Source organism: Convolutriloba macropyga, chromosome 4 (genome assembly GCF_964194025.1).
Source record: "Convolutriloba macropyga chromosome 4, txConMacr16.3, whole genome shotgun sequence".
NCBI classification, from domain to species: domain Eukaryota; kingdom Metazoa; phylum Xenacoelomorpha; order Acoela; family Convolutidae; genus Convolutriloba; species Convolutriloba macropyga.
Genome location: NC_134471.1, coordinates 40,228,665 through 40,243,309, shown reverse-complemented (window position 1 = coordinate 40,243,309; position 14,645 = coordinate 40,228,665). Strand labels below are relative to the sequence as shown.

Here is a 14,645-nt window from a genome sequence, read left to right as displayed (position 1 = left end):
TATTTTCTTTTTAATAGCCACCCTCATCTTCTCAGCCGGCTATTATTGCGCTCGTTTTTTTTTTTACTTCGTCAAACTTTTTTTCGCTTTACCATTTTGCCGCTTTTTCGACATTTTGCGTGAAATCTTTTTGACTTCTCTAGGCTAGTTTCTCTCTTCTCTCATTCTGCTAAAAGTGAATTTGAACATCAGTTGCTAAGCAAAGCAATTCAAAATGAACAGAGTCGGTATAAAAAACTGAAGTCAGAAATAGAAACGGGATAAACCCATAAAGCCCAATTTTAGATGCCCGCTATTTGAACGTCGTTCCTATAAGTCTTAGTTACCACCTCTAATGCTTATTGGTGTTGATAGTAGCCCCTGTAGCCTCTCTCTAAGAAACAGAAGTATGTTCAACTACGAAATGCCATCAAAATAAATCGGACTTAAAAAATGTTTTTGTACAAAAATCTTTTTCAATATATTCTATTCGTTCAATCCCAATCATGCTTATTGGAATCAACGGCGGCTATTTTCCGGCAATCTGCCGGGTATGTTTCTTTCAATCCGAATAGAGTTATGGGATTCAACGGCGGCTATTTTCCGGCAATCTGCCGGGTATGTTTCTTTCAATCCGAATAGAGTTATGGGATTCAACGGCGGCTATTTTCCGGCAACCTGCCGGTTATGTTTCTTTCAATCCGAATAGAGTTATGGGATTCAACGGCGGCTATTTTCCGGCAATCTGCCGGGTATGTTTATTTAACTGGCTATGAGTGGGAATTAACTGGCTATGAAAATTTATATTGGTTTGGGAATCAATATCTGAACATCAATCGCAGTCACCGTTTCTGAAATTGGAATTTATTCAACTGTTTCAGCCATGGTGGTGGTGGACTATCTGACATCTCTTCGACTGGGTATAGTTAGAGCGGGACTGATTAATTACCTGGCCTATATTCCGCTGAGTTTTGCCTCATTTTACCTATTCAAAACAACCTTCAAGGTTAGCAGAACCAACATTAATTAAATTTTCATTAATTTAGAAGCGAGAATTGGTTTCGGCCTGTGGATCGTAAAACTAGGTTTTAAAAAATATTTGTCATATTTGTCCTGAGTGGATCAAGTTACCGAAAATCTTGATACAATTATATTGAAGTCAACCTCATACGATACAGTTATCGCTCTTGAAAAGAAGACTGACCGGTGAATCAAACCTGTCCGTTGAATTGAATTTTTGACAGAAAGCAGTATTAATGAACTGTCTGTTTTTGCGCGGCAAGCGTGCCAAAATCGAATTAAATCTCGTCAAGTGGGAAGTCGAACATATATAAGAGAAAGATATGTATATGAAGTTCAAAAATGTCTTCAATCACGAACGTAAATGTTTTCAACTTTCCATTTGTTTTAGATGATGCTGATGGCTATTATATTCTCAGTGTTCCACTCTGTTGTATTCATACCAGTCGTGTGGAGTTTTCTTCCGATTAGCAAGTTGATCATTGAAGAACAGAAAGACAACCAGGTATTTTTCATTAACAATTAAGCGTTCAATTGGGCTCAAAATGATCTCATGGAGTTCTACTTTCATCTGGCAGAACTAAAATTTGTTTTTCAGTCAGTATTGTTTAAAAACGTTGGTTATGTAGAACTTAGACCTTCTTCCGTGTTGAATTAAACGACGATGCGTATGCAACAGCAACAAATTGGGCGGTATAATTGGGTGGCATAAAAAAAGTTTAAACATCAACACAAATTTTAAAACACGAATGTGACTCATAGTTCGAATGGGGCAGCGTTTTTCGTAGAACTACGTTATCTTTTGTCTGTGAGGCTATCTTTTAAATTTTGAACGAGTACCTAATGATTGTCGTATATATGTTCGCGAGTAAGAACAGTCCAAAGAAATTTGTATGCTGGGTTGTCTGTTAATTGCTGTGGTACGAATTTTGAAGCAATTATTTCAGTCGTGTGAGTTTTACGCAAAATTTTGATTGGGCTGTGTTTTAAACTAAAATAGAAAGTGCGAAAAAGTGAAATTGCCGTATGAACTGTTTAATTGCTCTCAAACGAATTTTGTAGCAATTTTAATAGTCATGTTGGTCTTTTTTATGCTATTTTTTGCTTGACCGATTTTTCGTCTGACCCATTTGACTTTTTGTCCTCAAAAAGGGAAATACACAAGTAGCGCCCAGTGGGCATTAGTACTATTAGAGCCTTTCAGCTCAAAACTGTTTTGGGAAATTATACTTATGATGTGAAGGGTGGTTCTTAGAGGTTGAAGATCCATCCACTGTCCCCCCCCCACTATTGCTCCCATCACCAGCGAGCTCTTACCCCCCCCCCCACCCCACCTCACTGTTGCAGCACCCCTCCCCCCACAGCGCCCGATACACCCCCCCCCCCCCCCCCTCTCGTGTCTAGCTACTGACGAACAACCGCTCGCTAAAAACGCAATTTTATACTAATTTGCAATTTTTTTCAAGCTTCTCGAATTTTTTTTTGAGATTTTTTGAGCCCTAGGTGTCAAGGAACCTCATCTAAGGTTTAATAATAGGTTACTGGATAGTATCTAGTGGCAATGGAATGGTTTCAACTTTTTAACATCACGAATTTTTAATTGCTCTCAAACGAAGTGTGTAGCAATTATATTAGTCATGTCGGTCTTTTTTATGCATTTTTTCGCTTGACCGATTTTTCGTCTGACGCTTTTGACTTTTCGTCCTCCCCAAGAAAAAATCCTGAGGGGTTTAATAATAGGTTACTGACAAATTTTTATTGCGCATGGAATAGTTTTTGAACTTTTTAATGTGACAAATTTTAGCAAATTTTTTGTCGTTTTAGATTTTATACCTTAAGAGCCAAGGAACCTCCTCTAGGGTTTGAAAATAGGTTACTGAATAATTTCTAGATTATATGGAATGTTTTGCAAGATTTTAACATCGCGAATTTTGCATATTTTATATTTTTTGCCAATTTCTCAATTTTTTTACTGTCATTATTCAGATTTTTTGAGCCTCAAGGGTCAAAAAGCCGCCGTTAGAGTTTGATAATAAGTAACTAAAAATTGGTCATGGATTAATTTTCAACTTCTTAATATCACAAATTTTAGCAATTTTTTTAAAATAAAATTTGCAATTTTAAAGGTTTTTGAATTTTTTATCATTTTTTTTAGCTTTCTCCAGCCTCAAGGGCCATAGATCTGCCTTAAGTGTTTGACTAAATGTTGCTGTATAAAATATACTTTTATTGGAATGTTCTCCAAGATTTTAATATCACGAATTTACGCATTTTTTTAAAGCAATTTTTTGAATTTGCAATTTTTTCGTGTTTTTGATTTTTTTCCGGCAACAGAGGCCCTGGGCCTCCTCCAAGGTTTGATATTAAGCGGCTGCATAGTTCATAGAGTTAATGGGATGGTGATCAAAATTTTTTTTACTCCAGTGTTAGTGATATTTGGATAAAATTTGTTTTTTTAATTTTTGGAAAATTTTGTTTCAAGTGTGTGGATCTTTATGAGCCTGTGAAACTATTTCAGGCTTGAAACAGGGATACCGGATAGTCTCTTGTGACAATGAAATTGTTCTTAACATATTAGTGTCTCGATTTTGAGCAAGATTTTTTTATGTTTGCAATTTTCAAACTTTTTCAATTTTATTGTCCTTTTCGTGAGTTCAAAGACCATTACTGGCCAACCAAACTTTTCAGGTCTCGGAGATGGGTTACTTGACAGAACTTTAGAGACAAAAATGGTTTTAAATTTTTTAAATTTTGCCTTTTTCAGCTTTTCTATATGATTTATTTATTAACAAGTTTAGAAAACTAGAAGTTTCTGGTCTCTTTCTCTCTTTCGGTTAGGGTTCCTTTCCTTCATTCGCTCTCGTTCACGTTTTATCTCTCTCTCTCTCTGTCCCTCTCTCTTTCCTTAACGCTTGCTGATGCCGCACTTCAGCTGCTGTTATTTGGCGTAATGTCATCACTGATCCTCATTATCAATGAGTTATAGTTGAAATGTTTTTTTTATCATAAATCAGCTAACAGGCACTTTTTAGGAAAGCATTGTTAATTGCTCTCAAAAGCAATTTGTAGCAAATATATTAATCTTGTTTGTCTTTTATGCAATTTTTCGTCCGACTTTTTGTCTGACCCAGTTGACTTTTGTCTTCAGAAAAGGGATAAAGAGGTAGCGCCCTGAGGCCAACCGCTTGCCGGTCGTTTGAGAGCAATTCGCCCGACGTTAGTCGGTTATGTTTGTTATTTTTTTGACAAAACGTGTAGTTTTCAAATTTGTTGACAATTGTTTTTCCTTATTGAGGCCTTTCCAGACCCATGGACCAGAAAACTTTCTCGACTTTGTTAAAGCTGCGAAACTTTAAGCTGAGTGGACTTATATTGCGGTGATCTTGGTTTTTTTGTGTTTTGTCGTCTGACGCTCTTTAGCGTTTCACATTTGTTCACACAGCTAAGCAGAAAAGGTCAAATTTTCTGATTGAATTTTTAATTTCTGTAACGGTTTTTCCGCGCAAGTTGTCATTTCTCATTTTCTCTCTAGCAAAGGTCTTAAGTTCATTTACATGATTACATTTTGATCATTCGTGACTCAATAAAATGACTTTTGCATGTGTGCAGTAAAAGTCCCTAATAAAATGGTTCTGCGGAATGAATTTTAACGAGCTTTATTGATTTATCATTAGTTTTTTACCTAGCTTTTTGAGCGACGTCGGTTGTTTTTCAATTATATCTGTATCTATTTCTATCTCTGTTATACGGCACGCAAGTCTATTCTTTCGCAGCTATTCCGGCAATCTGGGGACTGTTTTTTGACTGTTTCAATCCAATCTTTCGTCGGTGGGGACGACGGTGGTTATTTCTGAGGCATTGAATTTCACGAATTTCTCGTTGGAGCTTAAGTAGCAGACAATGTTTCTTGACTTTTGAGTAGGTTTTGGGCAACTAGATTTTAAAAAAATAATTTTATATTTGTCAGTGGATCATTTTACCGAAAATCTTGATACAATTATGTTGTCAACCTCATACAACGCCAAGTTATTGCTGTTGAAATAAGACTTAGACTTGTGAATCAAACCTGACCATCGAATTGAATTGTTTACTGCAAGCAGTATTAATGAACTGTAGCAAGTTGATCATTGAAGAACAGAAAGACAACCAGGTTTTAATTGAAAGTTGAAATCGTTCAAATGGGCTCACAGTTATCGACTGAAGTTCTGCTTTTATCCGGCAGAACTAAAATTGGTTTTTCAGTCATTGTGTATAAACGTTGTTTATGTAAAACTTATAGACCTTCTTCCGTGTTGAATTAAGCGAAGGTGTGCATGCATTTGGTTTTTCAACAGCAGTCATTTGGGCGGTATAACTAGGTGGCATAACACAAATTTTAAACATAAACACAAATGTTAAAATACGAATGTCAAATGACTCATAATTCGAATGGGGCAGCGTTTTTCGTAGAACTTTGAGGCTATCTTTAAAATTTTGAACGAGTACCTAATGATTGTCATATTTACGTTCGGGAGTTAGAACAGTCCAAAGAAATTTGTATGCTGGGTTGTCTGTTTAATTGCTGTGGTATGAATTTTGAAGCAATTATTTCAGTCGTGTGAGTATTACGCAAAATTTTCATTGTCAAATAAAAAATTTGTAAATCAGAGCAGAAGACAAAATTTCATTGGTTTCATTTTTATCATTCGCCCTTATCTTTCCAGCGGCCTACTATAACGACTCAATGACGAGTATTTTTACGGAAGGACTGTTCGGGCGGTGTTTTAAACTACAACAGTAAGTGCGAAAAAGTGATATTGTATGAGCTGTTTAATTGCTCTCAAACAAATTTTGTAGCAATTATAATAGTCCTGTTGGTCTTTTAATGCAATCTTTCGCTTGACCGATTTTTTGTCTGAACAAGTTGACTTTTCGTCCTCAAAAAGGGGAATACACAGGTAGCGCCCAGTGGGCATAAGTGCTCTTAGAGCCTTTCAGCTCAAAACTGTTTTGGGAAATTATACTTATGATGTGAAGGGCGGTTCCTAGAGGTTGAAGACCCCTCCACTATGGACCCCAATATTGCCCCTAACACCAGCGCGCTGATACCCCACACCCACTGTTGCCGCAACCCATCCCACATCAGCTCCCGGAACCCGCCTCCCCCACCCAGCCTAAACACCTCGTGTCTAGCTACTGACGAACACCCCCTGAAAACACGCAACTTTATACTAATTTGCACAATTTTTTCAAGCTTTTTGAGTTTCTCAGCGCTAGGTGTCAAGGAACCTTCTGTAGGGTGTGATAATAGGTTACTGAATAGTCTCTAGTAGTAATTGAATACGTTCCAACCTAAACATCACGAATTTTAGCATTTTTTTACACAGCTTGCATTTTCAAGTTTTTTGAAATTGTCATTATTCAAGTTTATTCAGACCCAGGGTCCAGAAAACTTCTTTAAGATTTTAATAATATTGTGTCCAATATTGTCCTTTTTATAGGTTTCTCCAGCCTCAAGGGCCATATAACCTCCTCCTGTGCATAATAATAGGTGACTGTTTAGTTTCTAGATGTATTGTAATGTTCTTCAAAATTTTGACATCACGAATTTTAATTTTTTGACAACGTGCAATTTTTAAATTTTTTGACATGATTTTTTTCCTTGATGAGGTCCTTCTAGACCCAGGGACCAGAAAACCTCATCAGGGATTTTATAATAGGTTACTGACATTTTGTTCGGCCATAAAACAGTTTTCAACTTTTTATTACAAATTTTGTGGCAATTTTCTTGATACAACTGCTTTTTCAAACTTCTCGAAAACTTTTTGTCGCTTTTCAGGTTTTGCAGCCTCAAAAGCTAAGTAACCTCCTCTAGTGTCTGACAATAGGTTACTGTATTTATTTTAGATGTAATAGAATAGTTTTCAACATTTAACATCGCCAAATTTAGCACTTTTTTGACGTTTTGACATGTCAATATTTGAGGTTTGTTAATAAGCTACCAAAAATTTTTATTGGCTTTTTATTGGCCATGGAATAGTCTTCAAAATTTTCGCAATGTTCAGCAATTTTTTTGCTGCGATTTAAATTTATTGTTCAGGTTTCTACAGCCTCAAGAGCCAATGAACCTCCTCTAGAATTTGATAATATGCTACTGCATAGTTTTTAGATGTAATGGTTTGTTTTTCAAGATTTTAATTTTACGAATTTAAACAATTTTTTCAAAAATTTTATTTTTTTTAGGTTTTATGAATCTTTCGATTATTTTTGAATTTTTTAGGCATCAGGGACCTCCTCTGGGGTTTGATAACTGGCTGCTTCATAGTTTTCAGAGTTAATGGAATGTTGATCAATGTTTATATGACTCCAGTTTTTGGGTAAAATTTAAATTTTTTTCAATTTTTGGAAAATGATTGTTCCAATTTTATGGATCTTTTAGCCAGTCAATCTATTTATGCCGTGAAATTTGGATACTGGAAAGTCTTTTGAGACAATGAAATTTTCTTGAATTTTAGCAAGATTTTGTTAAAATATTCGAATATTTTTTGTTCTTTTCTGAGTTTAACGATCATTCCTGGCCAGAAACTTTTAAGTCGTGCAGATGGGTTACTTGACAAAACCCAAGAAACAAGAAAATGGTTTTGAACAACTTTTACTGCGAAATTTGAAAACTTTTAAATTTTGCATTTTCAGTTTTCTATGATTTAATTACTATTAAGAAGTCGAATCCCTGCCTGGAAAATATTCCTAGCTCTCTCTCTCTCTCACTCTCTCTCTCTTTTGGTTAGGTTTTCTTTCTTTCTCTTTCGAGTATTATTTCTCTCTCACTATCTCTTTGTTGATGCTGCACTTCAGCTGCTGTTATGTGGCGTGATGACATGAGTTGTAGAAATGTGTTTTATCATAATTGACTTAAGGAGCATTTTAAGGATATCATTGTTAATTGCTCTCAGAAGCAGTTTGTAGCAAATGTTTTAATCCTGTTTGTCTCTTTTATGCAATTTCTCGCTCGGCCGATTTTTCGTCTAACCCATTTGACTTTTCGTATTCAGAAAGGGGGATAAAGTGGTAGCCAAAGTGGGCATTTAGTTCTCTTAGAGCCTTTCAGCCCACTTGTCTCCAAGTATGCGATTCACTGAAACTGTTTTGGATACCTATGGTGTGAAGGGCGGTTCTTAGAAATTGATCCCACTTCCACACCCACCGCCCGCACATCAGTCGCCACAATCTACTTTTGCATCCCCGCTGCGCTCACCTTACGCCACTTCAATTAAGCGATAGCTAGCCTCACTAAGCTGCAGTTGAAGACAACCGCTGGCCGGTTGTTTGAGAGCAACTCGCCCGATTTTAGTTGGTTGTTTTTATATTTTTGCTGAGCCGGAAGTTTTTGTGTTCGCGCTCTGCATTTTTAGCCTTTTTTGGCTCAATGCTCGGAATTTTTTTAATCAAAGCTGAAATAATGCTAGGTTGTCTTTTTAATTGCTGTTGTAGGAATTTTTAATTGCTGTTGTAGGAATTTTGAAGCAATTATTTCAGTCGTATGAGCAAAAATTCATTGTCAACTAAAAAATTTTTAAATAAAGCAGAAGTCAAATTTGTCATTCGTTTCATTTTTATCATTCGACCTCATTTTTCCAGCCGCCTATTCTAACGAATCAATGACGATTATTTTTACGGAAGTACTAGGTTCGGGCGGTGGTTTAAACTACAAGAGAAAGTTATTGAATTTGCCATTTGAACTGTTTAATTGCTCTCAAACGGTAGGAATTATATTAGTCCTCTCGGTCTTTTTTAATGCGATTATTTGCTTGAACGATGTTTCGTCTGACCCATTGGACTTTTCATCCTTAAAAATGGGATAAACATGTTGCGCCCAGGGGGCGATAAGTTTCATTAGAGTTCCTTAGCTGCGTTTAGTAGTCCAATTGCTCAGTGTGAAGCTACTAACTGGAAAGGACGTAGTTTAAGGTTAGAACGTCATTTTTGGGGATTTTTGAGCACGAAATGTTGCAATTTTTCGTGTTTTTTCGTCAATGGACCAGTCTTAAATTGAAGCTGGATAAAGGTATTTGGCAAAGAATATGTACTTTGTATGATCGTTTTAATAGCTATACGTTTTGGTAATTCTAAGAAAAACTTTGAACTGTTTAATTGCTCTCAAACGATAGGAATTATATTAGTCCTCTTGGTCTTTTTTAATGCGATTATTTGCTTGACCGATGTTTCGTCTGACCCATTGGACTTTTCATCCTTAAAAATGGGATAAACATGTTGCGCCCAGGGGGCGATAAGTTTCATTAGAGTTCCTTAGCTGCGTTTAGTAGTCCAATTGCTCAGTGTGAAGCTACTAACTGGAAAGGACGTAGTTTAAGGTTAGAACGTCATTTTTGGGGATTTTTGAGCACGAAATGTTGCAATTTTTCGTGTTTTTTCGTCAATGGACCAGTCTTAAATTGAAGCTGGATAAAGGTATTTGGCAAAGAATATGTACTTTGTATGATCGTTTTAATAGCTATACGTTTTGGTAATTCTAAGAAAAACGCATAGTTTCTAGTGGTAATTGAATTGTTTTCAACATTTTAACATCACAAATTTTAGCATTTTTTAAACAAAAACTTGAGTTTGTCAATTTTTTTTACAGTTTTCATTATTCGAGTTTTTCCAGACCCAGAAAGCCTCCATGAAGGTTTGGTAATAGGCTACTGGAAATATTTTGTTGGGCTATGGAGTAGTTTTTTTAATATCACAAACTTTGGCAATTTTTTGATGAAACTTTTTTTCTAAGACAGTATTTGTTTTTAGGTTTCTCCAGCCTTAAGAGCCAAGGAACCTCGTGTAGGGTTTGATGATAGGTTACAGTATAGTTTGTACAAGTAATGGATATTCTAAGATTTTAAAATCACGAATTTGAGCAATTTAAAAAATATATTTGCAATTTTTTGAGTTTTGAACTTTTTATATTTTTTGCGACACAAGGGGGCTAGGGACCTCCTCCAAGGTTTGATAATAAGCTGCTTCACAGTTTCTAGGGTTAAGGGAATGGTTATCAACATTTTAATTACTCGAGTTTTAGCATTTTTTAATAAAATTAAGATTTTCAAATTTTCAGAGTTCCAAGTATATGGATCTTTGAGCCCGTGAAACTATTAAAGGCTTGAAATAGGGATATTGGATGCTCTTGAGACAATGAAATGGTCCGGAATAATAATATCACGATTTTTAGCAAGATTTCAAAATTTGCGTTCGAATTTAAAATTTAAAAATTTGTTTTCGAATTTAAAATTTCACGATTTTCACGTTTGACCTCTGACTTACTTCACTCACTTTCAACTGAATGGATTTCGAATTCTTTCATGCTTTGAATTACGCAATGTAGCGTATACGGTCAGTGTCAAAAGAAACCGGATAAAACGATAAAGCCGGGTCATTAAGTCATCGTGCATTAGGCTATCAAAATTCTATTAGTGATTGCTAGCTTATATTGGTATTGAGCTTATTAGCTTTCAGTTTCGAAGCTGAATAAAGTATGGTTTTAGAATCTAACTGAAACTACACGCCAAATGATAACACTTTTTGACACTGAAAAAAGAAAACAGAAAAATTTTCAGTGTCTTTCTGTTTCAATCCCGATGTGCATCAAACGCGTCAACGGCGGTTATTTCCGACAATCTGCCGGGCATATGGGTTACAAGTCTTGCAGATGGGTTACATGGGAGAACTCCAGAGACAAAAAATGGTTTTGATCATCTTTTTTCACTACGAAATCTGGAGACTTTTTAAATTTTGCACTTTTCAGTTTTTTGGGTATGTTTTAAATTTGGGCATATGGGTTACAAGTCTTGCAGATGGGTTACATGGGAGAACTCCAGAGACAAAAAATGGTTTTGATCATCTTTTTTCACTACGAAATCTGGAGACTTTTTAAATTTTGCACTTTTCAGTTTTTTGGGTATGTTTTAAATTTGTTTTTCATTTTTTTGTTTTTGTACTGACTTTATAGTAATCGTATGTTTATGGCTTTTTTCTAGATAAGGCAGTGCTGTTCTCAGTTTTTAACGTCAATTGTTGTATGACATTGTGCTTATAGAAAACCAATTATGCAAAACCAAACATTTTCTCGAAAGTTGTCGTTGGGGTTTGAAGCAGTTGGGGAAAAGACTCCGCTAGTAAACCGGGAAACGTGATGTTGGGGATATTCCTGATTTTTGGGGGACCACGTGGGAGCAATTGTTGCCTTTAATGTTGATCTTATTTACTAGAATGGGAATGTTGTTAGACTTTTCAGTTTCATGATAGTCAAAAGAATATTCGGCGGTGGTTAAGTTTTATAATGTCAATCTTGAAATCAAAATGTTTTTCGAACCGTTCAATTCAGTTTCCATAGTTTTATTTGTCTGGAGGATGGCTGGAGTAATCTAAAGAACGTTCAAGATTTAATATTTAAACTTTCTCTTTTTGCGGCTCTAATTTTTTCAAATTCGGAAGAAGCCATCTTTTTGACAAATTATCCGTGGCATTTAAGTTTTTGGCTTCATGATTGTTTTGGGATGTGTCTATGATGATTTGCAGCCATAATTTTTTGCCCACGTTTTTTAAGTTCTTTAAATTATTTGCCAGTTCTCAATTTTTTTCTTTCTGATCTTTACTTTATTGGAAGTAGTGTGCCATTGATTTTCTGTGAGATTTCTTTGGGCTACAGTTTGGTAATGCAATTTCGTAGCAAAAATTTTTTGTTTTATCTACTTATTTTTTTTCGTATTTTGGCTTCAGAATGGATTGAATTTATTTAGCCAAGATCTTTTAAACCAGAGAGAACGAACTGTTAAGTTTTTGAATAATTTGATATGACTCTAAAACTAAAAGTTATTTAAACCTGAATTTTTTTGAAATTCAGTCCATCTTCTTGATATTCATTTCCGAATGACATCACAATCACTTCAAATCTGCTTTTTGCTCATTCGTTGATGCAATTTCAACTTAAATCACCAAAATTTTTGACGTCATTTTTGACTCTTTTTTTTTTGCTCATTCGCGTGAACAAGTTTCTGGTCACACGTGACTAACCTCACTCTCAAAAATGACTTCCTGACTCTAAAATTCACTTTTCTTTATTATAATTCAAAGAGATAAGGTCAAATGAGTGCGTGTCACTCTAAATGAAGGGTATTTGAGGGAATCTATTAAAAATTTTCTTAAGTTAAACAGTTTCTTAATCAAAATATAAGGAAAAGTTTAAGAAAGGCTTTTTGTCGTTTTGAGACTGCAGGTGTACGAAGCTATTGCGGCTATTTTCTGGCGATCTGCCAGCTATTTTTATTGAACTTCTTGTTTTTTCCTTTAATTGCTTTAGTGATTTTGTCGATTTTAAAGCTATTGATTGCTCTGACTTTGAAACTTGTCATTATTTTCAAGAAATATTTTCAATTTTTCGAGTTTTTTCACTTTGTTTTCGTATCTCTTCGTTCCATAAATGACAGGTCTTATCGGTTGCTAGGTATGCATAAATGAATCGAGTTAATGGTATGAGGTTATAGATATTGCTTTCAAGATTTATACCCTGTTCAAAAATTTTGGTTATTTTTTGTTTCGGTTGTATGTTATACTTGTTGCTCTCCAATCACTTATTCACAATAATGACTTCTCTTTGGTTGCTGTAACAGATTTATATAAATGAGAAAATTCTTTCAGTGCGTAGCTAATGCTTTCAGTGACTTTTATTCTGTTAATGAGCAAAAAGTAGAATTTGAGAAAATCGGTTGTATTTTTTTCTTATTGCTTGGTCTCTTTTGTCACAGGTTTCATTGGTTGATAATGGTTGAAATTAAATCTAAATAAATACATGAGTTCAAATGCTGGAAGGGGGTTTAGTTATCTGGTAGAGGAGCTAGGAATTAGAGTCGAACGGGCGAAAAGCCGAACTTGCATTTCTTATTTTGGTTTTGATTTATTTGGGTATGGTTAGGTTAGTGATTGAGGTGCAAGACTCTTCGAATTGTTTCCTGTATTCTACGGGCAACCTTTTTGTGGAATTGTTTGTCTATCAGGTGCTCGAAGTATTGTGTGCTTGCCAAATGGTTGTTCGTGTTCGTTGAAGCAATCCTAGTTGATCAAATTGGTTTGTTTTCTCGTAAACTATTTCAAACGAAGTTTTTTGGAAGCATTGTTTGTTGCTGAATATAATGATAACAGCTCTTCGAACGAAATTGTGCAGAGAGCTTATCACAACTTAATGAGTTTTGCTGTTTTATAATTTTTTTTTTTTACAGTTGGATAGCTTTAGCGGCTTGGGTCTTCGAATGGGTGAGTTGACAACCACTGTAAAATAGGTGGAGCACTTTTACTGACGTTCATTAGCTAGTAACTCTGTATCAAAATTTGAATATCTTATTAATTGCTCTCGGAAAATCTTTGAATCGATTTTTGTAAACGCGTTGGTCTTTTTGCTTGACCGTTTTAACTTTGTGATTTTTGCGCCCTTGAACTTTTGGGCTTTGAGCGATCTGAATTTCTTTCATTAATAGCCGCGTCAGCAATTTCAGGTGGCTATTGTAGCGCTACTATTTTTTTTGACCATTCAAAGAATTTGAATTGTATTGGGGCGCTGTCTTTTTTACGACAGCCCAAAAGTATTGGAGAAGTCCTTTTTTAATCAATTTTATTGGAGATTTTTTTTAAGCGGGAAATTAAACGCGTGGAAAAATTTGGAGTATTTTTGGTGCTGGACAAAAGTGAAGAGCGGAGCGAAAAGAGAGTGGTTTTTGTTCATACCGCTGTTTTTGAGAGAGCGAGAAATTGATGTGTGAAAAAATTTTCTAAGCGAGCGAATTTTTTTTGTTTACGTGCGGCTTTTAAAAGCAGTTTTTTGCAGCTTTTGATGGTTATGAGGTTTGATTATGATATTGTATTAGTTTTAGGCTTGTTTTGATAGAAATTGAAGTTTTCAAGTAGTTAATTTGAGTTTGATGCTAATTTGGAGGTTTTTGGTCAGTTTTGCTGATTTTTAAGCGAAATTTAATGATTTTTTGCCTGTTTTTTTATTTGATGCTGTAAGTGGGATTTGAATAGAAGATTGTTACTTAAGGAATATTCAGATAGCAATTGACGAAAGTTTTCTTGGTATAAATCATTTTTTCTTAGAAAAATTGACCGAAAAATTGAGTTTTTAAACCATTTTTTTGCAGGTTTTCTTTAGACAAGTTTCTTAGCCTATTATGACTTGTCCTTTGTTTTGCGAGCTTTTCATTGCTCTAATTGCAAAGTGACTTTATTCAACTTTATGTTTCCTTGTACTATTTAAAAAGTCATAAGTTTTTCTAGTTTTTTTGTTCTAGTTTTTGGTTTTTGAATGCCGTTTTTATTCTTAATTTTTGTTGGCATTTGTGGAGGTTCAGTTTTCACAATAGTTGTTAATTGCTCTCAAACGAAGTTTGTAGCAATTATATTAGTCCTGTCGGTCTTTTTTTAATGCGATTTTTCGCTTGACCAATTTTTCGTCTGACGCTTTTGACTTTTCGTCCTCAAAAACGGGATAAACAGGTAGCGCCCAGCGGGCATTATGTGCTCCTAGAGCCTTTCCGGTCTGTTTCAGCTCAAACTGTCTTGGAGTCTTTGAGGTTGACACCCCCCCACCGCGCTTTTGCCCCCCCCCCCACCCAGTGCTGCCCCCA

The 14,645-nt window shown here is 35.3% G+C and overlaps 2 protein-coding genes across 4 annotated transcripts in view; one reads left to right on the top strand and one right to left on the bottom strand.

Annotated features, from left to right (window-relative positions):
• LOC142337669 (polyadenylate-binding protein-interacting protein 1-like) overlaps positions 1-14,645 on the bottom strand; it is a 509,163-nt gene that overhangs the window by 281,155 nt on the left and 213,363 nt on the right. The window lies entirely within an intron of this gene.
• LOC142337668 (patched domain-containing protein 3-like) overlaps positions 1-14,645 on the top strand; it is a 119,289-nt gene that overhangs the window by 102,947 nt on the left and 1,697 nt on the right. For both annotated transcript variants that reach the window (XM_075387085.1, XM_075387084.1), the window contains exons 16-17: positions 861-985; positions 1,391-1,504. In XM_075387085.1, coding sequence (XP_075243200.1) covers positions 861-985; positions 1,391-1,504 — 239 coding nt within the window. The remainder of the gene's footprint in view (positions 1-860; positions 986-1,390; positions 1,505-14,645) is intronic.